The sequence below is a fragment of the Ischnura elegans genome, chromosome 7 (assembly GCF_921293095.1).
Source record: "Ischnura elegans chromosome 7, ioIscEleg1.1, whole genome shotgun sequence".
Taxonomy (NCBI): Eukaryota; Metazoa; Arthropoda; class Insecta; order Odonata; family Coenagrionidae; genus Ischnura; species Ischnura elegans.
In genome coordinates, this window is record NC_060252.1 from 32,586,735 (window position 1) to 32,609,986 (window position 23,252).

At 40.4% G+C, this 23,252-nt stretch overlaps 1 protein-coding gene across 1 annotated transcript in view; it reads left to right on the forward strand.

The window, feature by feature from the left end:
• The first annotated feature begins 18,499 nt into the window (after window positions 1–18,499).
• LOC124162461 (O-acyltransferase like protein-like) overlaps window positions 18,500–23,252 on the forward strand; it is a 38,211-nt gene continuing 33,458 nt past the window's right edge. Inside the window, exon 1 of the mRNA XM_046539000.1 lies at window positions 18,500–19,283. Coding sequence (XP_046394956.1) covers window positions 19,061–19,283 — 223 coding nt within the window. The 5' untranslated portion in view covers window positions 18,500–19,060. The remainder of the gene's footprint in view (window positions 19,284–23,252) is intronic.

The following is a 23,252-nucleotide window of genomic DNA, read 5'->3' on the forward strand; positions in this document are numbered from 1 at the left end:
TTTAACACTTTTCATGATAAAAAAACTTCATTTGCTAATGAAATATTTTGTAAATTAATGATTTTTCTATATTTTGTTTTCTTTAATGTTGGAAATATAATGGTGCTTTTATATTTTGGGGTGGTCCGGACCCCCCCCCCCCCCCAAAAGGTTGGTTTCAACAAATTGTGTCATTTTCAAGGTTGAAAACGACACAATGTGTTGAAATCATGGTCGGTTGTTGAGTTTTGGAATGAAAAGGTGTGGAAATTACCATTTGTGTTCTCTCATCGTGGATGTTATCAGGCGGACCCTACGAATAATTTTCATGAAAATAGCATCGTTTTAGGGCATCATCGATTTTTTCATCGATAAGAGTGTGGCCATCTCTGAGCGCGGTTACTTTTTTTTTGGGTACTATATGCATCACTGATATCTGATGCAATGTAACCAGATTGGAAAGTAGGCACTTTCATCCTGATTACTAGAAAAATGAAGCTCAGGAGGGTGAGTGGGGCGGAAAAGCCGTGCATTATGCAGGACTTCGTGGAAGGGCGTCGGGAGCATCTCCGAGAAGTGAAAGTAAAAGGATGAGAGATATAGTTCGCACCCCACGTCCATGTGACTTACAGGCGGACAGTTTACTCATAAGGCATGGATGGCATTTCTTGAAAAAAAAAATCATCCCTCGCCCCGGAATGCATTTGGTTTTTAGCTGTGGCAATTACCATTAGAAGAGGCGACCGTTAGCCGCTGATTCAATGTCTGGCTCTCAAATGGGCTCTGATGATCACCTCACAAATGGGCTCTTTCGAAGTAATTAGGGTCAGACGAGGATGACTAACATTTTTCTGAAAGCCTCGGTAACTCCGGAATGAAAGCAGGAATAGCGATGCGTAAAATGGGTCAAAAATAGTTATTGTTTTGAAAATAAATTTAAAGCATTTCGTGTTATTCAGGTAATGATTTAAGAAAAATATTTTTTGGTCATTGGTTATACTTAAGCATATAACTCATAATATATACATATTAGGGTATGAACTATGGATTGCAGTAGATTATTACGGTTGATAAATATAGATTCCCATACAAAAGCGACCCGCATTTGCCGGGAAACGTTGGGGCCACCCGAAAATTGACGCGGTGACATAACCCAAAAGTTTTTTTTTTAATCTAACACGACGTTAACCCGCGAAAGTTTTAACGAAGAATTCCTCTTCTTCCAGTTCTTAATTTTATCATTAAATCTGTCGATTTCCATTATTGTCGTGAAAACTCTGCCTTGAAGTGAAACGAACGCAAGTTTTTAAGTGTCGAAGCTCAAGAGGCTTTTTAGTGTTTCCGTTCTCGCAGAATAGCGGATTCAAAGGAATGGTGACCCCCACATGATATCTTACCCAAACTTCCTTATCTGCTTAGCACGAGGAGAATGGAGTCGGCATTGTGTCTATGTGGACAGATTGCTGATGGATATTTTGTTAAGGAAGCCATTTTTGGGTCGAGGAACTGCGCTGAATTTGGTATCTTCATGATATCGTGTAAACGACAGGGATTCTCCGTCTTAAAATCTTTTCGGCGGAAGTTATTTGTTGACATCAAAGAATGTTTTTTTCACTGGGGAAAGAAAAAGATAAACCGTGTTGGATTGACCGTAGTGGCGTTTTCCCCTGCACAATCTTTTCTTTTTGAATTGCGTTACAATTTTTCTGTCGCGTCTTTCATTCAAAACAAATGTTTTGTTTTTTCATATTTTCACTTACAATATTCATCATAATCGGTGGTTAAAATCCTGTTTGTTTCGACGCTGCTGTCCACTCAGTTCTATTGTCAGCTAATCCTTTTATATCTACGCATTTCTTCTTATTTCCATTCTTCTTTACAGGGGGACTGCTAAGAGGAGACCCAATTCCATCCCATGGGAGGTTGATTACTGTTGCCACCACAGCCGCATTTTAATCGGCTTTCAAAAATGTCCGCGGCGCGGTGACGATTGCAATGCGATACACTTTTTCCAATGTTTTGCGGTAAAATGTTAGTAATTGCGAGAAATAACACTGAAATGTTATGAATTTGATAGATCACAATCATCATGTGTATAAGTTTCGTTTAACACCCCTAATTATACCTGATTTCCCCTTGAAGTTGGGATTATTTTGTACGTCAGCGACGCGAGTGGCGACTCTTGCAAACCGATTTAAATGCGCGGTGGGTGACAACACATTTAGAGGCTGACTTGAGGATCCTCTTTTGTAATATCCGTGTGTTCCTTGCATTTTATTCGGGGTTCCGTTCCTGCCATCCAATTTTACCCCCACGATTGTCTTAATCAGCCCATCATGTCTCAAGATATCAGGTTGTTTCGTCTTCTCATCAAGGTTTTCATGTGGCTTCTCTTCTCTCCCACCCATCTAAGGACTTCCTCATTATTTACTCGGTCGATCCATTTGATCCTCAAAATTATTTAGTCGTAACATAATTCGAAAGCGTCCACCCTGGAATTCTCCGCTGCGGTCCATCCCTCATGATTCACTTCCGTAGAGAAGTATACTCCAAATGTAAGGTCTGATAATTTGTTTCCTTACTACTATGGTTAAATTTCCTGATGTAAGAAGATCTTTCTTTTGGTGGAATGCTCTCATCAGTGGGTGGTGATGCAAGACCGGTCTTAGTTGATGGAACGATTTGTCTGGTTAATTGCGACATATTATTGTAGAGATGTTTATATTTCACGAGCTGCACCCTCCGATGACAAGAAGTAAATTTAGGCTGCACTAGTGGTACATGAGGGTATTTGTATTTGAAACTTTAATCCTGAGGATTTTGAGTGGATGAAACTGACGTATTTTGACTTCATTTACAGCATTGATTTGTCAATGAATCAGTACGAAACATTGTGAGTTTTCTGGATTAAAAAATTTTTCTGATGAATTTTATGTTGTGAAGCTCCAAATAACAGTTTTTTGTAAGCATTTTTTTCCCACTTGGAATCTACAGTTTTATTACAACCATCACAGTAAAATCCCCTGCATATTACTTAACATAAGTTACCAAATACTTATATCATTGAAATGGCAATTTTGTGATCGATAATCAATTTAGACAACAATTTGATTGACAGCAAAAACTAGAAGAGCGTGTTTTGAAAATTTCCTGAAAATGGTGTTCGCTCCGATTTTCGGTTGACTAAACTATTCAAGTCATGGCCTTCAAAGTGAGAATCTCTGCCGGGTCATCGGCACAAGGTTTCTCGGATAGGAGAGTCAATGTTCAGCGGTCAGTCAACGGCCAAATAGGCGAGCAGCGAATTAAATAAATAAATTGGTCTGTTACTCCATAAAAAGGCAGTTCCTCGCTCATCGGTCGTCTGACCAATTGGCGCGCAGAAGTCACAAGGGCAAGTATAGGCGAGATTTTTTCTGTTAAGTCTTATACGCCACTGATATCTCTATAAGGTCAACCAATTCAGGCGTGATGTATTGGGAGTTCGACATATTGAAATAAACTGAGGTTACACTTTTCCACAATTATTTAATGCCAACGACAATTTCGGCTCACTGAGCCGTCATCTTGTACAAGGGTAATATCTCTGTGTAGTTTTTTTTTACTGAGCAACGAGGAGCGCGAAATCGCATCGATGCATTTAATCAAAAGTCTCTAAAATAGCTCAAATTATAAATATTTGTCTATTATTTTTGACAATACTTGGAAGAACCAAAGTGCGACGATTTAATGCATAAAAATTGGTAAATGCAACCTCATGTGTATGTGTATTTCTCTGATAGTGACTATTCAAGCTCGTAGAGCGTTTTTCTCTCGAAATGTTTACGTTAGCCGTGTTCAGGGGCGGATTTAGGGGGAATGGCATGGCTTAGGGGGGGGGGGGGGGGCGGCCCCCCCGTAATTTTTAGACAAACTGAAAAGATGGTAATTTTAAAGGTGGCTCCTCGATGTAAGTTTTTATTTCCTTAACTTTTCCAGTTCCACCAAGGCGTCGCGGTAAGCATTGATCCGCCACCCGAAACAGCGACCTTAATCCTTCCCTGCCCGTGTTACACGCGTTAGTATAATAACTACAGGGAACTTAAGGTTCTAACTTTTGTCGTCCATATCCTTCTGAACATGAGTAAGTTACGTTAAATTTCCAATTTTAACTCGAGAATTTAACTTTAGGCCAATTTTTTTTTCGATTTGGGACCACTTTGAGTGGAGCACTGCTAGTGACATCGTTAGTCTACTGTCCTCGGGGTTTCTGATGCAAGGCAGGCGTTCTAGAAATCATATACCTCTGTGGTAGATTTGGACCCTGTCTGCGATCCGAATCAACAAAGAAGATACCTGCATTGATCATGGATGAAAACAAGGAGCTTCAAAGAAGAGGGATTGGGTTGGTGTGGTGGCTAGTGTGTTGGTTTCCCACCTCGTCGGCTCGGGTTCCCGACGGTGGCTGAGAATTTTCAGAGACTGCCCGATCCCTGCTTGAATGCTATGTGGAGGACATTTCAAGCGAAACACTCCGTCCGTCGGATGGGACGTCAAGCCGTGTTCCCCTTGGCGCCTTTCATTAAGAGCAGGCTAATGCCGACGCCGGGTTTCTCTCCACCCTTCCTTCCAAACTCTTCCCTCATGGCGCAAATGATCTATGCTGTCGGTCGCCTCCTCCAAATACCGTAGCATACCAGCTTCAAAGAAGTCACTTCTAATGGTGAACAAGCGCGAAAGTCGCGAATGGCAGTAAATGTGTTACATTTCTTACAGCGAAATCCACAATAACTTGATGAGCCTTAAGGACCTGAAAACTATACCTTTCATAACGGTGAAATGCCATGGGAATTTAAGGAATCTGGATAGCGTAGTGGTCTGCGTAATGGCCCGGATAACCAGTGGTTCGTTGTCCGATTCCGTGGTTTGATTCCCGACCCAGGAGAATTTTTTCCCATTGCAGTTACACTAGATTTCACCGTGCTGTTCACGCGGAAGGTTAGATATATATGCATCATGTATATCATAATGGGGATGATGGTTGATTTGGGACCAACATATTGTCTAAGCCACTCATTTACGGTTTTCACGTTCGAAGCTCTAGTCATTTTTATCACTGAAAACATGGTGTCATATTGTCCATGACAAAGTGTTTCCTCTGCTGTTGTGGTGCAGTTTTACGTATTTACAATCGAATCTATTTATTCTATTCAGGAAGTCCACTAGAGATAATTAGGTCGAATTCTATCGAAGCCATGGTTGTGAAATTTGAATACTATTAGATCTCTACTCCTTAGCATACCTACTAGTGGCGTAAAATTTATAGAATTATTCAACTCTCCAAGAAAATTCCTTTAAAAAATTATAATGAATTTCCTACACTTTCGCACAGAAATTATTTGAAGTATCAAAACACTTTAAAGAATTTCTTCAGTTTCCTCACAGTTTCCGTAGAAGTTCTACGGAATTTCTTAGCAGTTTCTGTGAGGTTCTACAGAATGCCTTTGACGTTATGTAGAAATTCCCTCCTATAATTATCTGTTTGCACGGTTATTTAAGATTTAAATCTGAAATCGTAAGCAATGTTTTTGAAAACTTTCAAGTGCTATTCAAGAATGAAGAATTAAAAAAGTAAACGCAGAAAAAAACGCCGAGAGTGAGGTATGAACGCGTGACCTTTGACTTCCGAACTACCTGCTCTAACCAAAGAATCTATCCCGAACTGTAACGTAACCGTAACTGTACCGTAGACTTCTACAATAAGTGCTGGCATAGCATACCCTTATCGAAGTTCCAAGTCGTCACCTTTTGTCTTACTTATTTAGGGGCAAGATAATTGATAGTATAGTAATTAATGGTCTATTTTAACGGGAGAATTCCACATTTCTTCTCAGAATTCGCATTTGGTGAGGAAAAAAGTCGTAAATTACTACCAGGAGCCTTCTACTCGCTTAAGAACCCTGAAAGACCTCGGTGGCGCGGGGTAACGTCCCCGACTGCCAACCTAAAGGTCGCGGGTTCAAATCCCGCCTGGGTGGGTTAACCATCCAGGGCATGGATGTATGTGAATGTCAAAACAAGTAAGTAAATGTTAGAAAAGAATAAATAATCCTAAATTCACTTGATATAAAGGCGACATTATTATCATTATTATTAAAGGTAAATTGATCTATTTGTGAGCTATGTTGCCAGAATTGAATTTTGATAAATATCAAGAAAAATAACAGCTATCACAGGATATTCTGGAGTCACCATTAAATGACAGTATTCTTTAGTGAAAGCCCTCAAAAGATTACGAAGTAAGGAAATTATGCTGTTTTTGTATTTCATCGTAAATTTCAACCAAAAGTCTCGCATTTTAATGATTTTGATTCAAATCAGCAATAGATTGACAATTAGTTACAGCAGGAAACAATTATTAATTTAAGAAGTATATCGAGCCAGAGTTCCTTAGAATATGAGCGCGTTTTACGGAACCGACGATATTTTCCGTAGAATTATTTAAATTGATTAGAAGTTCATTTAGTTCATTCTACAGAAATTTATTGCAGTCCGGATGTACTGGACGATAACGGAGGATCTTGTGAGATGAATGAGAAGTAACTTGGAAAGAGGGAAGATGTACGAGGTGACGGTGGGGTAGCGTCCTCGCATGCCTATCCAAAAGTCATGGGTTCGAGTCCCGCTAAGGTAGGTTGCCCCTATCCAGGGAATGGGTATTTCGATACCTCCACTGCAAAAACGCTCAAAAATCGTCCACCGAATCAAATCGGCTCATCTAGTAGCCCAACAATACGAATCCGCTCAGCTGGCAGTGTCCGGAGCATAAACGCTCATCTCCTATTCCCCAAGCTGAGCTGATTTGATTCGGTGGGTATTTTTGAGCGTTTTTGCAGTGCAGTATCGATTTGTGATAGTCCATTGTTATTGATTGTTTAAAATTCCCTGATATTAAGACCATAAATGTGCTTTTTTCGTAAGGTAATGATAAATAAATGTAGATGGAAGAGGAACCAGTTGGTGGGAACGATGAATGAATGGATTCGATTGAATTTTGGGTTTGGCCAACTGTTGGATACACGAACAGGTTTGAAGTTCTCACTCCCATTTTCCTTCGCCGCGTTGCGTCACTGACCCCCGGTGGCCGATGTCGGTGGACGCGGAATATGTTGGCGATTCCTCCTCCTCTCCCCCATGCGACCGGAGTTGGACGTTTCGACACTCTGCACGACCCACTTCGTTCGATGGACCACCCCGAACGGCCGAGGTACGGCACGCGCCACTCCACGAGGAAGGCGAAATTAAAGCGCTTATTGACTGCGGCTGCTGCTTTTGAATGGGCATCCACTATGTGCCCGTCTTCAGTCAGTCTCATATCTAAGAGCGAGGGGGGAGATTTGGGGGCTTCATCTCCCCATGAATTTGTTCCTCAATTACGGCGACTGCCCGCGATACATTTGTGCCATATCCCAGGGGGATCTCTATTCTGGCACCCAATATTTCGATATACATAGGTACATACACTAAATAATGTTTGCTAATAGCCAAAGATGAATTTAATTTTCTGCATTATTTAAACGAATTGACATCAAAATATCAGTATAGGTCACCTGCAAACTATCAAAGCTACTCTCGAAGTACTGGCTACGTCCCCGTCTTTGGTGATATTTTTACCCCTTCCCCCGAAGTGGCTGACAACCGTTGCTTTTTTCCCAATAGCTCCTTCTCTCCATCGATACGAATTGTTGCCCATGAAAATTAAACTTATTTTTCAAATAAAAAATTGAATAGAAGGTGAAGCAAAGGGAGTTAAAAAATGCACATAAGGTTGGATATTGAAAGGTAACCGGAATTGTTGAAATTCACGGAAAAAATAATAATTAATTGATAAATATTTTATTAAAACACATGGTAACATTCCACATTTTTTTAAAAACCCATCCAGTTCCTTTAAGCATGAAACTCAAGTTTTGTGACCGATTGGTTTAAAGTGAAGTTTTGGAAACATTACCAAATAATTTTTTAACAAGTGATTCATTGTATTCCACAAAATTTCAGCAAATACAATGATTGAGATTAATAAATAATGAATTAATCAAAATGATTGAAAATAAAATTCAAAATTATTTTTCTTACGTACTCAATAAGATTATACTCATCTGTCGCCATACTATAGCCTCACAGTTCATAGCTATTGTCAATCAGAAGCCATTAATCCACGAGAAGTTTACATGTTAAAAAATTTGATGGAGTAAGGCCATAAGCGGATCTAGGGGGGGCACGGGGGCACGTGACCTCCCCCCCAGACCCTTAAAAACATGCAAGATTTTTAATACGGTCCCGTTATCATTGCGTTCGTTTTGTATTACGAGGTATCCTTGTGCCCCCCCAGAACAAAATCCTGCATACGGCCTTGCTTGTGCCCCCCCCCCAGAAAGAAATACCGGATCCGCCCCTGAGTAAGGCCTTGATAAAGGTTTCAGAATGGGACAATAATTAGAGACCTTGGGAGAAAGAAGCATCCCACTCTCCATCCACATATTAATCGCTCTGAGGTATAGCGGATGGTACAAGGGTGAGTCAATAAATAAGCCGCAAACGTGTGTGTGTCTAATACTGTTTGAAGTTACGCGCGCACCTTTTTCCAGCTGATCCATCCAGCGTACAGTGGTACAGTCCTGACTTAGCCCCCAGTTATTTCCATCTGTTTGGGTCCCTAAAAAATTATTTGGGTGGCCGTCATTTTGATGCAGATGATGCCGTAATCTATGAGATCACACTTTGGCTGCGACAGCAACCAAAGGAGATCTTTGCTGCTGGCTTACAAGGACTTGTAAGGAGATGGGATGAGTGCCTTAATGTACTGGGTGAATACGTGAAAAAGTGAAATAAATATCAGAAAGTTCCTTTGATTATTTTTGCCCCAATTCAGTATTGCGACTTATTTATGGACTCGCGCTCGTTTTTTTTCAGAAAAGCATGAAATGTTGCATGTTATGCCCACGTTAGTTTGAGTGAATCCACTTCTACCCCTGCCGCTGCTTTTTGGCGTCCCCATCCACTTGGTGAGTTCGTAATGTGGCTAGTGCTCAGCCTTTTATCAGCCTTAATGGAGATTCGTCCTCCCAGACTGCGATTGACTTTTCGTCGGCGCTTTGTTTGACGCTTACGTGACTGCAGCGGCCTCATCTTCGGAACGCTCGGCCCTCTCCTCCCACTCACCCCAACGGACCTCGGGACAAAAGATGGAGAGGCAGGAATTGCTGGCATCTCGGCTCCGCGATAATGAGGGCGACTTTTGACGTGAACGCTCTCTAGGCGCAAATGGCACTTTTGGAAGAGGCGAACTCGCGATGAGGAGACAAACCGTTGAAGGTGCGTATGTAACGGGAGGGGTAGGGAGCAGTGGCCACGGGGGGGGGGGGGGGGGTTGGGGGGGAAGGGTGGTTTCCGTGTTACAACCCCATTGAGTCTTTAAAAGAGGTGCCAAAACTAAATAGCTTTATTTTAATAAATAATCGTACAAAATTACTGTTTTTGAGTCCTAAAAATCTTGTTTTCAACAGAAAAAAGTCTCTGAATTTCAGGGATACCGAGTAACAATTAAATATTGGGGGGGCCCAAACCGGGGATCTTGCCCCGAGAAATTTTATAATTAGTGAGTTTTAAGTTTTTTAAGCATTTCAGAAGAGTCATATGATGAACATTAGAACCCTGATAACTCGAATCTCGATATCTGGACACTCCGGGGAAAATCGACAAGCCTGACACATTTTTTCCACAAATCCATAACGAATTTTTAGGGGGCTCGGGCTCCCTCGGGCCCCATTGAGTCGGCGCCACTGCTAAATTTTCCCTTCACCCCCATTTGCTCTGGAATGTTTTCCATACACCCCGGAAGGGCCCCTTAGACTCCTGTAACCCCCCTGGGGGTCCTGGCCACGCCACTGGCTGGGGGCCAGTCACCTAACCCTAAAATTAGGAAAATCAAGAAAGATATAGTCGGAATTCGTTGAATTAGTCTTGCTCTAGGGCATTGCCGCGGCATGTAGCGTCGCACATAATGGTATTCATATTTACTTAAATACAGAAAATTGCTGGATATAAATTAAACTAACCTATCAATCTTGGCCCCCCTCCTAGCTGTTATCGATTCCTCATCTTAAGTCTCAGCGCTATTAGCTCAATTACGGCACGAGAGATGACGAAAGGTAAACCAGAAGGGCTGAAATGGCTTAACTGAATTTGTCGAATATTCCATAAGTGTCTTGACAGGCGCGATAGCCTCTCTTCACCGAGGCTCAGCACTGCATTGAGGCCAAACCCATGTCTTGAGGTTCTGATGGTAGTCCCATTAGGGGTGAGTATAAAGGAAGGTGGCTGAGGCCTCCCCCCCCCCGAAAAGAGGGTAATAACACGCCATTGACCTATTTCGAAGGAGGATGTCTTGACTGATTGATAAATCAATGCACTGGTGAAACTACTGGTGATATAAACACATTAATTCTACCCAAAAGGTAGGTTAGGATGTAGCTCACACTGGATGGAGCCACAGGCTTGTTAATTTCACAGTCATGGCTTCGATCATCAGCCAAGCTCCCCAATAGAAAAGTCGGTAAATTGGGATTGTTTTTACGTCAGTATTGATGACTGTCACTTCCATACGTAAAGAAATAAATAAATTACTTATGTTTTTGGGGCAATGGAGATGTTTTGCCGCCAATGTCTCTAGAAGAAGGAAACGGGTTGAAAAAGGGGAGGATATATAGGTCCTGTGATTTTATGGAATTTAATTGGAATGAGAAATTTGATTAAGGTAATACTCTCATAAGTACTTAAACAAATCTGGGTAAAATAATGAGCGTGGATTCTCGTAAATTCCCTTTTAAATTCTTAACGATTTGTAGTTTACACTCAATGGCGAGGGCCTGTCGATAAGCATCTGGGATTGAGATAAATTATCATGCGAGAGGTCTCATTATCTATCAAAATCAATCTTTCCACGATTAGGTATTGTTGATTTCATCTAAGTCGCTTTCAATCAATAGAGAGGCTATTTCCCTCTTATTTCGCTGGGGCATCTTGATATCACCTTCGGTGTTGCCCACAACCTTCACATCGGGAAATTGGCCAAAGCTTTGTTAAAGATTTATTTTGCAACAACTATGCAAGGTCGTTCCTTACCCTCACCTTCTTCTATCTAAAAATCAAGATAGGCTTCTTCTGTGTGGTCATTGACCCTCGTCAAGCTGGATAATCGCATTCTCATTGCGTAAAGTGCCTAAGTGATGCACAGTTCGTAGTTTCGCTGTGTCTGAATCAGCAGAGATGCGGTTAAGACGCGTAATCAAAGCGAAATTTTGTTTATTTTAGAGTGGTGGGTTCATTATTTTCGTTTTTGCAAATATTGATATCGAGCTCGCTATGCCATGATAATTATGGTGAGAATGAAGCATAGTTATGTCACCATGCCTCTTCTTGAATTATTGGTATTTGAATGCTTTGAACCATACTTATGTGCAAGTAGTTATTCATGGAGGCTACAAAATCATCTACATCTACATAATACCCTGCGAGCCACCTCTAGGGTGTTTGGCAGGGGGTGATCAATCACCAGCATGCAGCATGCATTTGGACTTCCACATGCACACCACACCCTCCAAAAAACGTCCCGTATACTAACAAACTATACTACTATATGCTGTTAGAAATAATAATCAAATTAAGAAACATGCATTAATTTTTACATAGGTTAGTAGGCTACACAACAAGTCATGCAATCTATTTACGAGTTCTATTGCTGCCGTTATAATCTCTTATTGATCGTGGAAAAAATGAAATTCGGAATCTGTCTGTTCTACAATCTATCTCTCTTATTTTATTTATATGATCTGATCTTCCGTAGTATGTTGGCGTCCGTAAGATATGGTTAACTTCGTCAGAAAAGACACTGCTCTTGAATTTATCTAAAAGGTTTAGTCTATTTTTCAATCTACGGTCCGACAGAGATTCCCATTCGAGTTTGTCTAAGAGGTCAGTTACACTAACAAGACTATCGTAACGACCTTTCACATACCTGGCAGCTCTTCTTTGCACGCGTTCTAACTCTGTTATTAAGCCTTTTTCATGAGGGTCCCAAACACTGGCAGCGTATTCCAAATGTGGTCTAACGAGGGAAAAGTAGCTAATTTCTCTCACTTTGTCGTCGCACTTTCCTAATATTCTTTTAACAAAACCCATTTTACGATTAGCTTGACCGATTATTTCTCGAATATGTTTATTCCACGATAGATCATTATTGAGTCTAACTCCTAGATATTTCACGGATTCAACAGTCTCTAATTGGGTGCCCCGAATGATATAGCTACGTTGCAGGGAGTTATTCTTCTTCCAGAAATTCATTACGACGCATTTTTCCAAATTTAATTCTAACTGCCAAGCATCGCACCAAGCTTGTATAGCAGCAAGGTCATTCGTTAGTTCATCTCTATCTTTGCTGGAACGGATTTCTCTGTAAACTATCTATCTTTTACTAAAATCATTAGTAAAAGAAAAAAAGAATAATTTTTCTTCATTCTGTGTCCCTTTAAAAACCAAAAACCTGAGGAGATGAAGGCTCTATGTCTTCTCGGTATTCGAGTAACTACCAATAGACTCAGCAAAAATAGCATAATTGATTACCTAGCCCTAGCGAATAGGGTATTCTTTAAAAAAGAGTATAAGTAAAGTAAAAGAGTTCTTCAAACTACTCACTGCTGAGAATGTAAGCTTTAAAATAAGGGGGAAATTCGATAGGATTTACAGTTGCAACATTCTTCTTATGGTTTGTTTTAATATGGTTTTAGTATGCTGTAGTATGGTTTTTTTATTTAAAGGCCCTCCCTGCCCCACCCGTTCTCATACCCCAATCCACATGCCCAGTCCTAGACTTTCACCTACTAAAAGTTAGTTTTTCTACCGCGTTGCTTCTGTGTTGAACTCACTCCCTACACACAATGACCCCTTTGCACTTGTATTGAAATTCTTAATAAGCCTTTCCCTATCCTATCGGTCACCGAAGTAGCTTGTGCCTTCAGATTCTTGTTGTCTTTTTTTAAAATTTTTTTCTTGTTTTCGCTTGTTATATTGCTTGTTTTCCTCTAATTCATGTATTGTTACCTGGCCACTGTACAATGGCAACTGTATGCTGTATGTGGTTCTCTTTCTTTAAAATATAAAAAATATAAAAAAATGGTAGGGAGGCATGCATGATTAGAGCATCAAGGAAGGTAGAATGAAAGCGTTCTAAATTTGGTATTGAAGAAGAATGATGAGGGTCTAACGGATTGATCGCGCAAGTGATGTGGAAGTTTTAAGAAGAGTAGAACAGAGGTCTCCTGAAAACCCTCTTAGAATAAGGCAGTACTTTCTTAAGGCCATGTTATGAGATGTAATGGAATCAAGATAATCGTTGAACTAGTGAAGGGAAGAAATAAACACAACTGTGAAGCCTGGGTGATAAAGTGTATGTAAGTAATTGTTATAAGGTGAGCTGACGGTATAATTGACTGGAGAGTTTGTAAATAATATTCGGAATTTTAGCCATTGATAAATGAATGGTGGTGCTGGCCTCACGAAATCGTTTCAGTTTTCTCAGGCAGTGGCGGAATAAGGAACGGAGGCTCACCCCCGTAATTCCTGGAAAAATAGGAAAGATGGAAATCATTTGGTTAGCTTTCCAATGGAAGTTTGTATTTCGCCAGCGCAACAAATAATATAAAAAGATAACTGGAGGATACCTAAAATCCACTCTTGTAAGCCGACGCATTATCGGTGAGAGTTATTGCTTACCACCAAGGCGCCGCGGAGGGTCCCCCCCTAAAACATCGTCCTTGATCCTCCCCTGGTCACAGGCAGCCCGTGGAACACGGATTTACCACCCTTATAATGCTTAGGATGCTAAGGCGGTTCGCAAACTGATCACGATTTGCCTATCCCTAAATTTAATGAATAGGATCGCTAAGTTTAGATTATAGATTCGTTCGTATCGATTAAAATTTATTGTTATTACAATAATAACTATTTTATTATTAATATTAGTTTTTATTCACTTAGTGATTTAATACGTTAGTAAATCCCTATCCCCTCCTAAATCCTAAATCCCTAAATTTAATGAATGGGATCGCTAAGGTTAGATTATAAATTCGTTCGTATCGATTAAAATTTATAGTTATTATAATAATAACTATTTTATTATTAATATTAGCTTTTATTCGCTTAGTGATTTAATCCACTGGTTTGTTGCCATGGGTGAGGATAGAGCTCAACTCAGATTAAGGCTCTGGCGTGTGAATTTAACGTATTCAAGGTTAGATGGGAGTTCCTTTCTCTGGGCCAACTCGCACGTCGAGGATTTTATGTTTGGGCTGACCAAATGCTTCTCTCGAGATTGGAATCTGTGAATCTCTGGTCAGTAGCCAAAGTTATCCAAGCTACCACCCTCCTCTTGCTGTTAATAATTATAATTTATTTTTTTTCCGCTTTTTCCAGGGGTGACATCTCTCAAAGTGATGGACGATCCAAAACTATGACCGACTCTGTAAATGAAAAACGCAAGATCATATTGTTTTGTTTTTCTTACATTTATTTCGAAAACCTAGTGCCCATTTTTCACAGCTATTAAGTACACTTTTAGACAAAAAGTATTGTTTTGCACGTAAGTCTAAGACTGTTAAATTCCTTATGAATGTATTTGTTAAAAAATTGGTCGTTGGACTAGTCTTTTACGAATATTTAGCTCTAAATATAATCATAGTAAAAACGTTTTTATTTTACATTGATGGGTTCATTATTAAAGTTTTTGAAAAAAACTGATGTAAAAAAAGCCTTTGAGCCTTAAGAATTATGGTCGAAATAAAAATACTTGCTTCTTTTTGAGTCATTGGTATTTCAGGTAGAATTGAGGTAAAATCTAATTAATTTCATGTGAATAGTAATCCATGAAGGCTGCAAAAATTGTTTGTAAAAGAAAAAAAAAAGATTGATTTGCCTTCATTCTGTGCACCCTTATTTCGATTTTTAACATCAACGAAAGTTATATTTCAAATCTTATTTTTTCATTGGGAAGTATGCGAAATATATGTTTTGAGTCAGTGACGTATTTAGATCCTCATTTCAGGGGGATGGAGGCTTAAGGGGGACTACAAGGCCACCTCATATATATTCGCGCCTGAGGAGTCCACGGATAGCAGATTTAAAAGTTGGCTTGGCCCCAATGCAGTGCGAAACCATGGTGACGGGAGGCGATCTCTCGTGTCGCGACACTGAGGGAATATTCGTGAAATTCACTTAGGGGATTTCGGCCCTGTGGATTGGTCTCCATCTCTCGCGCATATCTGGGCTTATAGCGATAACTTATGTTGATGGATCGATGAAATTAGCAATATTAGTCAAGGTATAGGATTATTCGTCAAAGTCAGTCAGGCGACGTTTGTTCTTCGGATTTTCCTCTCTATATCTCTCGCGCTTAATAGGGCTAAAAGTGTCTATTGTTCGTTATAACTTGATATGATGGATTGACAATGCATGGGGCCCCAAGATTAGATTTAGATTAGATTATTTAAGTAAGGTTAGAAGAATTCATTGCAAATAAGAACTATCGTGATTTTTAAAAATTAAATACATACTTGACGGTGTATCACTACATGCCGATGGCATTCCCTCACGTGATACCGTTCAGGTATTACGTAAGCAATCGTGTGGGCCGGGAGTTGGGGGGGGGGGGATAACGAGTAAACTAACTTTTGGGGGTCGGCAAATGCTTAATTTAGCTTACATTGGGGTGCGGGGCAGGGTCCAAAAATGGCCAATGCGCTTGCTTAATTCTTGAGATCTCCCTAAACTAATTAAGACTACGGTACGTAATTTTTCTTTTATTTTCTTCATTCGGGTATTCATATTCATAAGGGGGGACACGTAGGCAGGGATAGGAGGGATTTCATAGGAGCTTAAGCACCCCCAATTCTTTTCCAAATTTTCCAAGAATATTGACTGCGTAAGTTGGAGATAAATATAGCGTTAGTCAGCATATGGTCATTTGTGTAATAACTTGTTCTGTTTTATAAATTCTTATTTTTTAAATTAAAAATAGTAAAAAGAAGTAAATATATCAGTAAAGATGCCCATGCGCCAATGGACTCACTTTCGGCATTTAAAGAGGACAGTTGACCGTGTAGGCACAGGACGTTGAAGTGAGGATTCCCTTATCTTTAAGAGCCCCCTTAGCGGGACGAGAAAATATTTTGGCGTTCCTGACGAAGGAAGTCCTCGTATATAAAATGGGTCGGCCCCTGAGAGAAAGGCTCGACCGAGCGCGGGGCTTTTTCATCGATGAATCCAAGGGGACTGCTTAGAGGAGGTCCAATTCCATCCCAAAGTAGGCTGATTTCTGTTGCCACTTCGGTTGCATTTCAATCGGCTTTCAAAAATGTCCGCGACGCGGTGATGAGTGAGTGCAATGCGATCCATTTTTTTCCCAATATTTTGCTATATAATGTTTGTCATTGCGAGGAATAGCATTGAAAAGTTATGAATAATGATGGATAATATCAGCATTGTATAAATTTCAGTTAACACTCAATCAATATTTTACCTTATTTCCCTGTGAAACTCGGATCAATTTGTCCATAAGCGACACGAGTGGCGACTTTTGTAAACCCATTTAAATACGCGGTAGTTGACAACACATTTATAAGCCGAGTTGAGGATCCTCTTTTATAATATTTGTGGGTGATTCCCTTGGAGGTAAATTATTCGACGCTATACACCACGACCTCACTTATGATCTGCCTCATAGCCGCGCGCGTCAAGTTTGGGTGTCCATCCATCCTTAGGGGGCCTTCACAGTTCGGCGTTGCGTTGACGCCGCGGCTAGCGGGCCAATCAGAGCCCGTCTTTGAGAATTGATAACGTCACGACTCCAGCTCGCTGCGTCGTCGCAGAAAAACTGAACCTGTCCAATTTTCTCTGCGTCAAGGCGGCAGTACGCCGACGATTTCGAATTGGTGTTTGTTTATGGGTATACAAATATGCGAGATTAGCGCTAACGGGAGTGGCAAATGCTATTTATTTCATTATTTACTATTATTTTGAAGTGTTTAGCTTAGATATTTCGTATCTTTCCTAAGCATAAGACAAATGCTAACCCTAAATTAGATTACAATCACTGAGGAGCATAAATTAGCGTAACACATACCCGTAAATGGTATCAAAAGCTAAATACAGCGTGAAAGGTGCTTGTTGGTGACTAAGGTCGTTTAAATTCCATTTTATGTCCAATAATTGTTACCTCATGATCTACTCAGTTAGAGCTATTTAGATAACATGACTAGGACAATCTGTTTGAACAACAATTATCATGAATAAATATTCCTGATAACATTCCACGTTACTCATGTCCATTGAGTGTATGTAATTAGCTATTTTTCGAATATTCCGAGTTAAGAAATAAAATTTGAAGGTCATAATAATGCATAGGCAAGGGCCATCACTACATGCATTATTATTGACTTTATGGTCGCCATATTAACTTCAAATGCTATTTATAGTTAAGAAGAATATTTTAAGAAATGAAATTGTGTAAACATGCAGAAAACAACATATGTATTGTGCGTTTAGTTCGAAATCATAAGATGATATGCTCACAGGCTGATTTTTAGGAGCCGACGCTTTTTGCCTTTCATTTGTATTCGCAACGCAGAGCTGTGAAGGGCTCCAACTTGCTGCGATGAGTTAGCTCCGCCCCTAAGTACGCAACGCCGAGCTATGAAGGCACCCTTACACCTTGTCCACCTTTGATCTTCTTTTGTCACCCCGCCTGATACCGCTAGTTTGTAAGCCCTCGTTGTTCAAGCAGTAAAACTATAATATGATATTTATTTAATTATTATCACGAAAAACAGCACTAAGGACTTTACTTTGGGTTATATAAAAATAGTAAATTATGTAAATATGATAAAAACAAGTATAAAAATATTCACATTAATAAAAATGATGCTTGAAAAATGGAATGCAAGCAAAAGAGGGGTATCAGAATGAAAGGTTTTACTGATGAAACCTGTGTTGGCCGTTGAAACTGGTATGGGAGACAAAGAGATCAAGAGAACCAAAATTATTCTAGAGGGAATAGAAAAAGGGAAGGTAAACGGTAGAAAAGGGATCTTTGTGAAAAATTCTCGGTATTGTTCTTACTGCAGCCATTCTTGAATCGCCCTTTGGTCCATGGTTTAATACGTCCCTGTTTAGGGTCACGTTGTCGTGACAGAACCTCCTCGTCAGAGGCGTAGCCGGGGGGGGGGGGGGTCCGGACACCTCCGAAACATATAAACGCAATTATTTTCCTTCATGAAAGAAAACAAAATATTGAAAATTCATGAATTTACAAAATATATCCTTAACAAATGAAGTTTTTTCGAATTTTTATGAAAAGTGCTTAAATAAGTTTAAAACCCTCTACTTACAATTAGTACCCTGTTTTTCAAAAATTTTCTCCCCTAGTTTTGGACCCTCCCCGAACGAAATTCCTAGCTACGCCACTGCTCCTCGTGGCGCCTTACAGCTGTACTGCCGCCGTGGGAATGACTCACGTCGTCCGTGCAGAGGAGACCTCTTCCATCCACACGTCCCCTCCCCCTTCCCCCCACCAGATAAGAGCGGGACGCACATGGTATTTATGCGACGCTCGGCACACGCCAGCGGGTCAGTGGGCCTGCAGCCGCCGCCTCGCCTCCACACAAATCCATCACTTCACGCCAGTCGACCGCTGTTCGCGCTTACCTGAAATCATGATATTGACCATGGCCGATTGACTCGCGGACTCAAAATATCATGTTCGGAACTGAATTCGTGTGACTGCGGGTGATGATATGTCAGCTCATACTTTCTCCCAATGCTTCAATGACCTTGTATTTCGGTACTTCGGTTCTCCCCGGACACATTTCTTGAATTGACGGTCTATTTGCATCGCTGGGAGGGCTGGTTGTGTCGCACCCGTCATCCTCTGATCGCAGTGGAGGCTGCGTAGCGTGAACTCTTACTCATCTCCTCGACTGACCGAAGTGAAGCCATGAAGTCTCTCGGAGTGGTCCTCGTGGTGTGCTGGACCCTCGCATCCCCCCCTGCTACCGCCATTGAGGACCCCTGGGACGAGCCCACGTGGGTGGCGCAGGGAGGCGGCTGGAGCGGCCCACCGTTCAACGCGACGCCGCCGGCGGGCCGCGGGATCTGCCTCCGACAAGCCACCTCTTTCGTCTCCTCCGCGGACCACCTCCCCGGATGGGCCCTCCACAGTAAGACCCCATTCTCTCTCTTCCACCATGTCCGTGTATGTGGCCACTGTGGGTGCTTATGATTTAATGCGGCCTCAATGTCTGCTGGAGAGTGTATTCGAATCTGTAGAAATCAGTTTGTCTAAGGCTCTCAGAGGCTCTCCGACCCCTTATCACCAGAGCTTTGTTTACTAGAGCGACTTCTACGCATGAGACGAAGATTTAAGTGTCTACATCCCAGATCATGTGGTTCTAGGTGATCGCGTATTATGATTTCGGCCCTGGCGATTTTTAACGTATGGTTTAATACGACTCCAAATTTGATTTCCATTAAATTCAACTCTCACAACGAAGGAGAAGTAACAGGATTTCAAGGAATTTCTATTAAGCATTGAAAATATTATTGAATGCTTCAATAATATTTTCTATTCCCCATAATTATGCTAGAGTTTCAATTATGTCCTCAGATTTTTGTTACTCCGCTGTCACATTGAGCACTCTCACTTAAAATTGATCTCCCGAGATGGCCTTAAGGATAGAAGTGTAATTTGCATATTAGTGTACTGAAATCTGATGTGGCGATGTAAACAGGAAAGTGAGGTATTGAGCGCGAATGGCCGCTTTTTTGAGTTATTTCGTTACAATCTGCTGTTTGGAAATCGCCACCTATTAATGGCGATGGCCGTTCCAAATCGGAGGAACCCTTCACGAATGCTATGCGAATTTCAAGCTCGAGGCTGCTAATTGCTGTGTGATGTGGGCATCTATTTAATGGTGGAGATTGGGGGAACTGACGCGAGTGAAAGTTTTCTTTAACCTACAGAAGAGAGAAGCGCGTGTTTTGTTTGATAAATTTTGAACAAATGTATTGCCGCTTGGATGCAATGGGTCGATTGCTGTTCCACAATACAGGCACAGGTATTAGGGAAAGTTATGGCATGGTGCGGATTTGTAGAATCTTTTGAGACAGCTGTTCAGTGCAGACCAGAGAGAGACTGTGCTTGTTCCAAGGTCTTAATTTTGCATAATCCGTCATTTATTTCAAGTGTATGCAAGTTTTGAACCTAAAGCAGTGTATTCTTATGTTAACACGAGTTTGAAATCAAGTCTTTTTACCCTTAAGTTATTCACGAGAAACGTTTTTCTAAATTGAAATTTTTTAGTCCTATTAAAATATCTTCATTCATCTTTATATGAGATGAAGGGGAAAAAGTGAGAGAGTTTCTGTTGAATTACTGTTAAAAATCAGCAGTTAAAACGTTATACACTTTTGAATAGTCCCCTTCGAATCCTAGAGAAGCTTTAAAATTTAATTGCTGTTTAAATATTTGTTTTTCATCTACGCTTAAAAGGAATAGTTTTCCTCAAAAATCTCTTTGGTTACAATTCAATTGTTTAGCTGTTTTTTTTTTTACTTGTAAACGTTTTGGAATTTTTAATTTCATAATTCTCGAAATCATGAGGCTTTGAGCCAGTTCTGTTGTCGTGCAAATTAGCCGAATTTTATTTCCCGTAGTGACAACAGAGGAATTACTTTTTATATGGCTTAATTTCTCGCTTCATAATTAACTGCTCGCTGTTCGCTCCGTCAACCTAAGAAGTCTTTTGAGGGAAAGTTTTTTCTGTTGCGCGCCAGATATAGTCCTAAAAACGGAATTTTATTCTTATCAGTCCGTTTGGAATTACTTTTGAGTTGGTTTGAGTTCTGAATAAATCCCTAAGTAACTAGTTCCCGCGGTTCGCACTGTCACCCTAAGAAGTTTTTTTAGGACAAGTTTTTTCTGTTGCGCGCCAGATGTAGTCTTGAAAACGGGAATATATTGTCATCATTCCATAGAAGTGATGGCAAGCAAAGGCAATAGATCCCGAAACATTTAACTTACATCAATCTACCAAGTCTTTGTCATCAGTTTTCTCTATTTATATTTATATCTGTACAACAAGATGATAGAGCGTAGTGGCCTAATGGGTAGAGGTTTGGTTTATTGATCGGAGGGTCCTGGGTTTTAGTCAGTTGGGCCGGTACGGCGTACCCCCTAAAATCTAAACTCGTTATAAGCGTACCGGTTAAAATACCTTCGCGGCCGGATGTATAATACATGTTCAGCTGTTGGAATTTTTGGTGAGTACCGCCTAAATTTTTTTCCAACTACAGCACTGGATTTAGTGCCGAGCTTTAATGGTAAGCCCAAAGGCACTGCCTAGCAAAAATCCTCCAAGTGCGCTGCGGCTTAGAGAAAGGAGTTGGCCCCTGCCCTGAAAGCATGTTATTGCGTTGGCTAGCTTGAGCTTAACTCCACTCGTACCTATTCAAACAAACCTTCAGGTTGTATCAATGAGTGATATTAGGATAAATTCTGTTAACTGAGTTTTTTATAATGTTCATAATGTTTAAAAATTTAGCTTGATTTCTGTCTTATCCTACTCGCAAACTTTGTGAAGTGATCGACCTGATTCATATCGGAATTGTAGTTCTTTAATTCCTTCAAGTAGAAGCAATAACGTTTTCGAACGATCCTTAGTTGCGAGTCTTTTTAATGCTTGTGTCGTAAAGCAGCGAACCATGGCAAAAACCTTCAAATTACAATGAGTGGTCAAGTGATAAGTAAAACTACAGCAAAACGTTTGAATAAAACTCTCTTCTTTTAGTTGTGGTATTCCGTCCCATAAACTGAATTAAAAACTCTAACTATTACTACCTCAGTATGACATGAAAAAGCTCACGAATAAGGTATTAACGATTTTTCGTCATCATTTCGTCATGAATTATTCTTGGGCTTGCGCAACTCTCTCAAATGCATAGTGCGCCGCCAAAACCAATTTGTCCACGACGCCACACCATCGCCGAAACTGTCCTATTGAAATCGTGAACCTATATACTATAATACCCACTTCCGACCACTGACTGAGTGACTAAATGTTTAACTGATTCTTACTAATGTTTGCGGTGAACGAGATGCGACAAAAAGTCGATCGCCACTAAAATCGTCAAAAATCCTAGGAAAAATTGCCAAAACACTAAATTTTTTGTGTTACAATAATGCCACCTACCTATATGCCTCTACTTTTTGGGAGCATTTGGAGGTAAAAAAAAATTGATTTTTCAAAAATGTCATTTTTCGAATCTAGACCACGTATTACGACGCAAAAAATTTCAGACCGATCGGAGTTAGTACTTTTAATTTTGGCCAAATCGTTTTATTTCACTATTTCGTGGATTATTCGTGGACTATCTCAACAACGGAGAGATATGCGGTGTTGCTTCATAGGGTTCAACAAACATTGTAAGCAACAAAGTTAGTCTCCATATATGCATACAGAATTGCTGGAATTATGATTTATATTTAATATTTCTTTTGAATTCCTTAGCCTGTATATCCCAATTTTCAGTCTATACTGACCAATTTTCGCCGTAGAGAATAACATTGTGAACCCCGGTGTTCCGTTCAACGCTGCCTCCACCGAATTCGACAGTCGGCGTCCAGAGAGGAAGGGAAATATAATGAGAGTTGGAGGAATAACACAGAGAAAAGGCATATTGGGGATAAAATCCCAGTTGAAACCAGCCGATACCCCCAAAAATAAACCCTAGAAGTACGAGGTAGCCTAAGGAAGGGAAATGCTACACCTACTCAAAAAATGTAAAGATTCGTAAGATTGTTGATTAATCCGGAGTGAGCTCTACCCTCACACAACCAATATAATGTGGGTAAACTCTTCGGGATTCCCACCGTGTTAATTTTTCCATAATGGTCAACGTTTCAAGCTATGACTCGGAAAAATTAACCCGCTGGGAATCCCGAGAAGAGTTTACCTACATCATTCGCCGGGAAACCATCAAATCATGTTTCAATCATTATAATCTTTGGTCTTAATTACTGAGTGAGTCTTTTTATTGTTTTAGCTCAGTTCAAAAATGTTTATTCCGCGAATAATAATATAAATTTCACCTATAACCAAGTTACATAAAATATGCGACACTTTAATAAA